Source organism: Malaclemys terrapin, chromosome 21, assembly GCF_027887155.1.
Source record: "Malaclemys terrapin pileata isolate rMalTer1 chromosome 21, rMalTer1.hap1, whole genome shotgun sequence".
In the NCBI taxonomy this organism is placed as follows: Eukaryota; Metazoa; Chordata; order Testudines; family Emydidae; genus Malaclemys; species Malaclemys terrapin.
The window spans coordinates 10,174,034-10,182,285 of NC_071525.1; the positions used below are offsets into that span (position 1 = coordinate 10,174,034).

The 8,252-nt window shown below is 57.9% G+C and overlaps 1 protein-coding gene across 1 annotated transcript in view; it reads right to left on the minus strand.

The window, feature by feature from the left end:
• Positions 1-7,119, minus strand: part of LOC128827139 (Fc receptor-like protein 3) — a 32,518-nt gene extending 25,399 nt beyond the window's left edge. The window contains exons 1-4 of the mRNA XM_054010899.1: positions 7,029-7,119; positions 5,430-5,444; positions 4,462-4,719; positions 2,261-2,512 (exon numbers count right to left, since the gene is read on the minus strand). Of these exons, the coding sequence (XP_053866874.1) occupies positions 2,261-2,512; positions 4,462-4,719; positions 5,430-5,444; positions 7,029-7,119 (616 nt within the window). The remainder of the gene's footprint in view (positions 1-2,260; positions 2,513-4,461; positions 4,720-5,429; positions 5,445-7,028) is intronic.
• Positions 7,120-8,252: the final 1,133 nt, after the last annotated feature.

Genomic DNA, 8,252 nt, shown 5'->3' on the forward strand with positions numbered 1-8,252 from the left:
CACCCCTTCGCCTAGGAGCCACAGGGACATGCTGGCTGCTTCCAGGAGCTGTGTGTGTGTGTGGGGAGCACTGAGGCTCAGGGCTTCTGGCCCACGTTGTGGAGACTTGCTGCAGGCCAGATGAAATTAAGCAGTGGGCCGGATCCAGCCCATACACCGTAGGTTCCCCATCCCTGCACTACGCTCTCAAATTAACTCACACAGAAACATTACAGAAGAAAAAAAAAAAACCTATCACCTGTGGGCGAACACTTTTCACAAACGATCACTGCATATCTGACCTCTCGGTCCTTGTCCTCAAAGGAAACCTGCACAACATCTTCAAAAGATGAGCCTGGGAACTTCAATTCAGAACTTAGCTAGACACTAAAAATCATGGACCGATAGAGACACTGGATTTATGGCTTATTACAAGAATCTACAACCCCCTAAACTCGCCCCCTACAGTTTCCTCCTCCCTATGACTGGAGGGATGTTAACTGGCCACTTCCCCTTGAATGGTCCCTTGAAATGTATTAACTCCTGATGCTAAACAATCTGCTGTGACACTCTCGGTACCTTTCCCAGCCCTGTTGAAGAGCTCTGTGTGGCTTGAAAGCTTGTCTCTCTCACCATCAGAAGTTGGTCCAATAAAAGCAATTCTCTCCCCACCATTCCTTGTCTCTCTAATATCCTGGGACCAACAAGGCTACAACACTGCATAGGAGCATCCAAGAAATTTGTCATGTCCCAACACCATCTGCTGGATACTGATGGAAGCAGCTGAAAAACGGAGAGCTGACATTTGAGTGCCCGTTTACCAGGGCCGGATAGAAATAAGAGGGGATATAACCCGTGACCACATGTGGACCTCAGAGCTTTGCTAAACCCCCAGGTGGGAAAGACTCTCTCTGCCCCCCACATCATGGTCACAGTACGAAGCAGAGTTGACAGAACCTACCAATAAGCTGCTGAATCCAGACGTGTGACCTGATGCCCGGACCAGCTGGGTGGAAAGGACTCTCCCCTATGCCAGGGTCACCGGGGCCAGGAGAAGTGGTGAGATTTCATTTCAAAGATTGTGTTTCTCCTGCTATTCTTTAATATGACAAACTGCAGATTAGCTGGTTGAGTCTGCGTTCTTTAGTGAGCCCTCACTAACTAATGCCATACGCAGGGGTCTCTGACGTAAGCCCAGGCAAACTGGCCTAAGAGAGATTTAAAACAATACCGTTACGCAATTGCTTTTGGTATTTTAAACTTGTCCCTTTCACCCCAAACTATTTAAATAGCAGGGCCCACACGCTAAGCCTTAAAAGTGCCTTTGAGACAAGCGTATCCTTCCTCCTTGGAGAAATCCTGGAAGTGTGAGAAATGTATCAGAGGGATTAAAGAACCGATGAACGTAAATAAATGTAATAAGAAATTTCGGTGATCTGCACACTTCCTCGGTACACCTGCCGAGCTAGTCTATGACAGTTGTAAGACTTTATTGGTGTGTTCAGTGCATGCCTAGAACACTTGTTATGTGTACACTTGACTGGTGCCGTGTTAATGGTAGACCAGTGTGGTCCGGAGTGAATTAATAAACTGTTGATTGGTTAAGAATAACCAAGTGACCTGATCTGAGAAATACTATCCCCGGTAAAAGCTGACCTGAAAAGAACCTAGCATTAAAATGAGTAAGCAAACCGCTCATGGGGCTCTGTAGAAGGGGTTATCCTGTTTAGATTCCATTCCAATACTGGCTACAGCTTTTATCACATTGACAAATCGAGTCTGTTAGATCTCAGCTTTAAAATCAAACCGACACCTCGGCACATTCCTAAAATGGATCCATTTTACGCTGTCGCCCGCCCCTGCCTGCTGTGCTGTAACGCTGCTGCTCCTACAACTAGAGATAAAGGGCCCGATTCTGACCTCACTTACCCCTGGGGATGTCAGTTGTAGCAGCCAGTGCAGTTACGCCAATGTCAAAGCAAAGGGAGACCAGATTTAGGACTAAAGTCACTTGGCCAAATTACAGCTTTCCTAATGGCATCTAGGTAAAGGCAAAGCCTTCCCCTCCAAGGAAGCTGGGGCAGGATGTCCGCTACTTATTGTGCGAAGAAAGAGGTGATGGGCTCAAGCAATAGTGACGGTGTCCTCTGCACCACATGACCTCGCACACACCGTACGTGCGAGGTCACGCCTTGCACCACTGACAGAAGATGCACCAGGGCTCAGCTCTGAGTATGTCCTGTGTGCTGGGACTGCCCCCTCACTCACAAAAATTACTCACCTTGGACAGAAATAGACACCTTAGGAGAACGGACTTTAGTAACTATTGATCCTGTGCAGTGATATCTGCCACTGTCACGTGTCTTTGCTTGTTTGATGAACAGCTCTGAGTTCACATGGGATGGTTCAACTTTTGCTCCATCTCTGTAATAGCTTATCCCAGACACCTTTGCTCCCCTCCATCCGTAGCACCTCAGGCGCAGCTGGTCCCCTTCGAACACGGCATAATAAGGGGCCTGGAGAATCAGCCAATCTGAAAGAGAGACACCGAGAGCCAATGGCGCGTTTCCGCATGGCCCAACAGGGCCTGTGCCCAGGGGCCCCAGCCAGTTTGGGGCCCCTGGAAAAATCTCCCCCTGGCATGGCCATGGGGCTGGAGGAGCTCTTGCTGCCCACCATGGCCCCAGGGCACAGAACTTCTCCAGTCTCAGGCCCGCGGGGGAAGGGACAGAGCTGGGCTGGGTGTGGAATGGGGGCAGGGCCATGGGGGAAGGGCGGAATGGGACGGGGCCATGGGCAGGGCCTCAGGGGGAAGGGACAGAGCTGGGCTGGGTGTAGAACGGGGGCAGGGCCAAGGGGGAAGGGCGGAATGGGACGTGGCTGTGGGCAGGGCCACAGGGGGAAGGGACAGAGCTGGGCTGGGTGTGGAACGGGGGCAGGGCCATGGGGGAAGGGCGGAATGGGGTGGGGCCATGGGCAGGGCCACAGGGGGAAGGGACAGAGCTGGGCTGGGTGTGGAATGGGGGCAGGGCCATGGGGGAAGGACGGAATGGGACGGGGCCATGGGCAGGGCCACAGGGGGAAGGGACAGAGCTGGGCTGGGTGTGGAACGGGGGCAGGGCCATGGGGGAAGGGCGGAATGGGGTGGGGCCATGGGCAGGGCCACAGGGGGAAGGGACAGAGCTGGGCTGGATGTGGAATGGGGGCAGGGCCATGGGGGAAGGGCGGAATGGGGTGGGGCCATGGGCAGGCCCACAGGGGGAAGGGACAGAGCTGGGGTGGGTGTGGAATGGGGGCAGGGCCATGGGGGATTGGCGGAATGGGACAGGGCCATGGGCAGGGCCTCAGGGGGAAGGGACAGAGCTGGGCCGGGTGTGGAACGGGGGCAGGGCCATGGGGGAAGGGCAGAATGGGGTGAGTCCATGGGCAGGGCTGCAGGTAGAAGGGGCGGGGCCACGGTTCCGGCACCTGGCTCCTCCCCCCACTTGCTCCAGCCAGGGCCCCAGGAGACTTTAGTCCGCCTCTGCCGAGAGCAGCAGCTCCAGGAGATCGCGGCACCAGGGAACTCAGTGCACTCAGTTCTGCAGGCTGTGGGCTGCAAGTCGCACTCACCCCTTGTGGGGAGGGAGAGGGAGAGTCAAGCAAAAAAGTTCCCCAGGCCGCAGGTAAAAGTGAACCACAAAAAAATCCTTTCTAGCCAGGAGAAAGTCAGACACTAATTTGCCCTGGTAGGGCGGGGCAGGCGAGCCAGAGAACAGCAAGAGGGGTGAGTCCAGGCTGAGAGAGGGGCAGGCAGGAGACAGGGTCAGGGCTCTGGAGAGAGCGAGCGGGAGGGAACAGCATCAGAGGAGGTGGTATGGCAGCTCCCAGAGGGGGAAAGAGGGGGTTGTGCCCGCTGGCCTGCACCGTGGAATTTAGGAGCAAACCCAGATTCTATTGACTGATCCCCCACCACAGCCCAACCCAGGAGCAGCCTCCCCGGACTGCAGGGACGGGAGCGTGCCTGCCCCACTGCTGCTCCGGCTCCAGCGAGCTGGGGGCAGGTGCCCCAAGTCCTTTCTGCTGCAGCCAGGGGCCTCCACGTAGGGTGACCACCCATCCCTTATTTTAAGGAACACCCCTTGAGCTTTTGAAATATTAAATTGAAGCTTACGACAATTGCGCTGTATTCCGGAGGGCAGTAGAAATGTACACGTGAGAGAACAACATGGTCTGCTAAGGGAAATGGTGTTTCCCTAAATTGTCCCTTATTTTTCATGTGGTTTTCCCCAATTTCCATTCAACAAAAGTGGCCCCCCCACCTGCAGGCTAGATCCCTGCCAGATCCCCAGTGGAGCTGTGGGCAGGTAGCTGGCGGCATTTCCCTCCGCTCACTGCTTCAGGAGGCTGGATTTGCCCCACTGCAGAATGGGCAGCAGCGCCACAGGGCCCCACAGGTAGGAGCAGAGCAGAATGGCTCCGACCTGCTCTTATGTTACTCACCATTAGAAATGGTCAGCTGAACGGGGTCGCTTCGCCCGGAGCCAGGAGCCTCGCACTGGTATCTACATGGAGCACCCATCTTTATGTTTTCAATTCTGAGACTGTTTTCTTCTGTGGATCTGAAGAACTTGTCGTTGTGATACCATGTGAATCTCCGTCCAGGAGGGTGGGATGTGCTGCATGTCAGAGTAACGCTCTCCCCCCTAAACACTGTGCTCCACGGAGGGTCAAGGGTCAGCGTGGGCTTTTGTGCAGTCGCTGAAGGGCCGGCGGAGAGGGAGGGAGAGAACAGGACAGAGCCGACCTTAGCGTAAAGGAGGAGATGAGCCCCATGCCCTCAGCACGGGAGGCCGGAGCCAGGGAACTGCGCAGGGCTACGCTCTAGGCTGGGATTGCCAAAGGGGTTAGGCACCTGACCGCCTGGGCAGTGCCCCTGGTTATCAAGTATTGTTTGGCATTGGGGAGGGGGCGATGTTCTAGTAGCGCCCCATGGCATCCAAGTCCTGTTTAGCATTAGGGGGTCGTGGGATAATGTCCCAGTGGTGCCCCCTTGGTACCCAGGTATTGTCTAGTACTAGGGGGCAGTGGGGTAATGTCACAGCAGCACCCCCAGTACCCAGGTATTGTCTAGTACTAGGGGGCAGTGGGGTAATGTCACAGCAGCACCCCCAGTACCCAGGTATTGTCTAGTACTAGGGGGCAGTGGGGTAATGTCATAGCAGCACCCCCAGTACCCAGGTACTGCCTGGTGGCAGGGGGCAGTGGGGTAATGTCACAGCAGCACCTCCTGGTACCCAGGTACTGTCTGGTGGTAGGGGGCAGAGGGGTAATGTCCCTGCAGCACCTCCTGGTACCCAGGTACTGTCTAGTATAAGAGAGCAGAGGCAGTACCCCCTGGTACCTGCACATTAGGGGTTGGGGCCTCTGGAGTTTATGCTAGCAGGAATAATCAGACGAGCAGGACTCACCAGCTAGTCCAAGGGCTGCAAAAGAAACGAGAAGGAGCGAGGCTGAGTGCAGAGCCTGTTTCCTCCGACACCAGCACGGGGGCAGTTACGGGAAGCCCCCTGGCCTGTGTCGAGCAGCTGCTCAGATGCGGGGATCACAGAGGTCCCTTTTTGCGTCACAATCTAGGCAGGGAGCCAGCTCCCCAGGCGGTCAGAGCCCTCACCTCCCCTGCACATGGGGACATGGAGCCCACATGGGCCAGGGGGCTCCTCCAAGGCCTCCCATGGAGTCTGGGGCCAGGGCCGGCTCCAGGCACCAGGCACCCAAGCACATGCTTGGGGCGGCACCTGGTAAGGGGCGGGGGGGGGAAGCGTGGCGCGGCATTCCGCGGGGGGGGGCGCTCTGGTGGCGCAGCGCGGTGCTGGGGGGGCGGGCGGGCTCTGGTTGCGCAGGGCTCGGCGAGGGGGCGGCGCGGGCGCAGCGCTGGAGGGGGGGGTTTCGGCGGCGCTCGGCAGGGGGCGGGGGCGGGCTCCGGCAGCGCGGCGCTCGGCGGGGGGGGGCAGCGCGGGGCTCAGTGCTCGGGGGGGGGGTTCCGGCGCGCGGCGCTCGGGGGGGGTGTGGCGCGGGTGCGGCGCTGGAGGGGGGTTCCGGCAGCGCTCGGCGGGGGCGGGCTCCGGCGGCGCGGCGCTGGGTGGGGGGGACGGCGCGGGGGGGGGGGCGGGCTCCCGTGCTCGGCAGGGGGGCGGCGCGGCGCTCGGCGGGGGGGCTCGGGGATGGCGCTTTTTTTTGCTGCTTGGGGCAGCAAAAAAGCTAGAGCCGGCCCTGTCTGGGGCAGAGCTGGGGAGAGAGCCCAGGTGTCCAGACTCCTAGAGCTGCACCGTCAGGACTAAGCACAGACCAGAACCCGTCTGAGATGGGCTCAGGGTGAGTCCATGGACTCAAAGTGCTGCTGGGGTTTGCTGTGGTAATGTGCATTCAAACCTGCAGCTGGTTTGTCACACGTGAGACACCTGCTGGCAGCACATCCCAGCTACCCCAGCAGCTCACCCGCCCCACCCCACTGTGCCCGGCTCTGCTGCCCCACTGGCATTGGCCATGGCGTGTCCCTCCGTAGGACCACGTTGGATCCCTCCTGGTACCAGAGCCCAGCTCTCTTCATTCCCCGGAGTGTGAAGATCTGGGAAGCCAGCAAACCCCAGGGGAGCCCACGCTGAGCTGGACAGGACACATGCTGCTCCCCTGGTGTCCCCGGCTCTGCAGCTTGGTGAATGGGGCTGATGTCTCGCCTGCTCTTGGACAGTGAAATGTCTTCCCTGGCCGTCACCAAACCTCGCTGCCACCTCATGCCCGCAGCTAAAATGGCCCTTTCCTTGGCACTAACTGCCCCCTTGGGGCTGTCTGCAGACTGGCCAGGGACTGAATGGGCCATGGAGACTGAGTCTCCCTCTCCATCCCTGCAGCAGGGGGATCCCTCTGAATCTCACTAAACTCCTTGGGGACAGTTGCTCCCCCCTGCAGCCTGCATGGGCTGTCAGTGCCCTGGGACTGCAGTACAATCACCCAGCCCTCCTGCCCATCCCCACGGCCTCCCAACACCCAGCCCCCCAGTCCCTACTCACCCAGCACAAGCAGCGCTGCTCTCCCCGGCATCCTGGGAGCTGTAAAAGGGGCCTGCTGACGCACCGCAGCAAAACACGCTCCCCTTTGCATAACGTCTGTGCTGGGGAAAGAGGAAGGAAGCGGCTTTCCCTTTCGCGTAAGGGCTGCTCCACTCCTGCTGCCGCAGGGGCTGCACCTTTCGCCCAACTAGGGTGACCAGATGTCCTGATTTTATAGGGACAGTCCCGATATTTGGGGCTTTTGCTTATATGGGCACCCCCCCACCCCATCCCAATTTTTCACACTTGGTATCCAGTCACCCTACGCCCAGCCCAGGGACCGGAGCCCGCTAAGGGGAGCTCAGCACTCACTCACAGCCAGCCTGGGATGCGGCTGCCACAGCTCTAGGGGTGGGGTGCTACCCGTCGCCTCTCCTGGGGCCAGAAGATCTTTGATCCCCATATGGAGCCGCCCCCAGGCACAGGCAGGGGATCTTGGTTTAGCCTCATCCTGGCTCTTGTATATACCAGGCGAGACACAGAGGACCAGACCCCAGTGGGTGTAAATTGTCTCTGCTCCAGTGAAGTCAATGGAGTGATTTACACCAGCTGTGGATTTGGCCCAGGGTGCTCGTCTCCCTCTGGTCTTTCTGCACATTGCCAGCGTTCAGCTGCTGACCCTGCACATGACACCAGAGGATCTGCAACCCCCCCCCAGCTCCCAGAATCCCCCAACACTCCCAGTCTTCCCAGCTCGTTTGCCCCGTCTATAATTCCAGTAACAATGCTGGGTTCCCAGCCAGCCTGTTACAGGCCTGACTCCAATCTCGCTCATTCTGGGTTTGCTCTTGGGACTAGCCATGGAGTCGCTCCTGATTCACCCCCAGGGGAGCGAGCGGCACTCGGCCACGCTAGTTCAAGTGAGGAGCAAACACGGGAGGCTGGTCAAAACAAAGCGGCAAATGGTGTTAAAAATGATACACTGAAAATACAGCTTGGCCACATTTCTTTCCAATAACCCCCTGCTTGGGTGGAGTGTCTCCTCATTAGATCCCAAATCATTACCCTCCTTTTACAGATGGGCCAACTCAGACACAGAGAGGGAAGCAGCTTGCCCAAGGTCACCCAGCAGAGCAGTGGCAAAGCTAGGATTGAACTCCCTGCTCCTGAGTCCCTGTCTAGTGCCTAACTGCTAGGCCACACTCCCTACCTAGGCAGCTGTGGGGTTGAAATCCATGTTCCCAA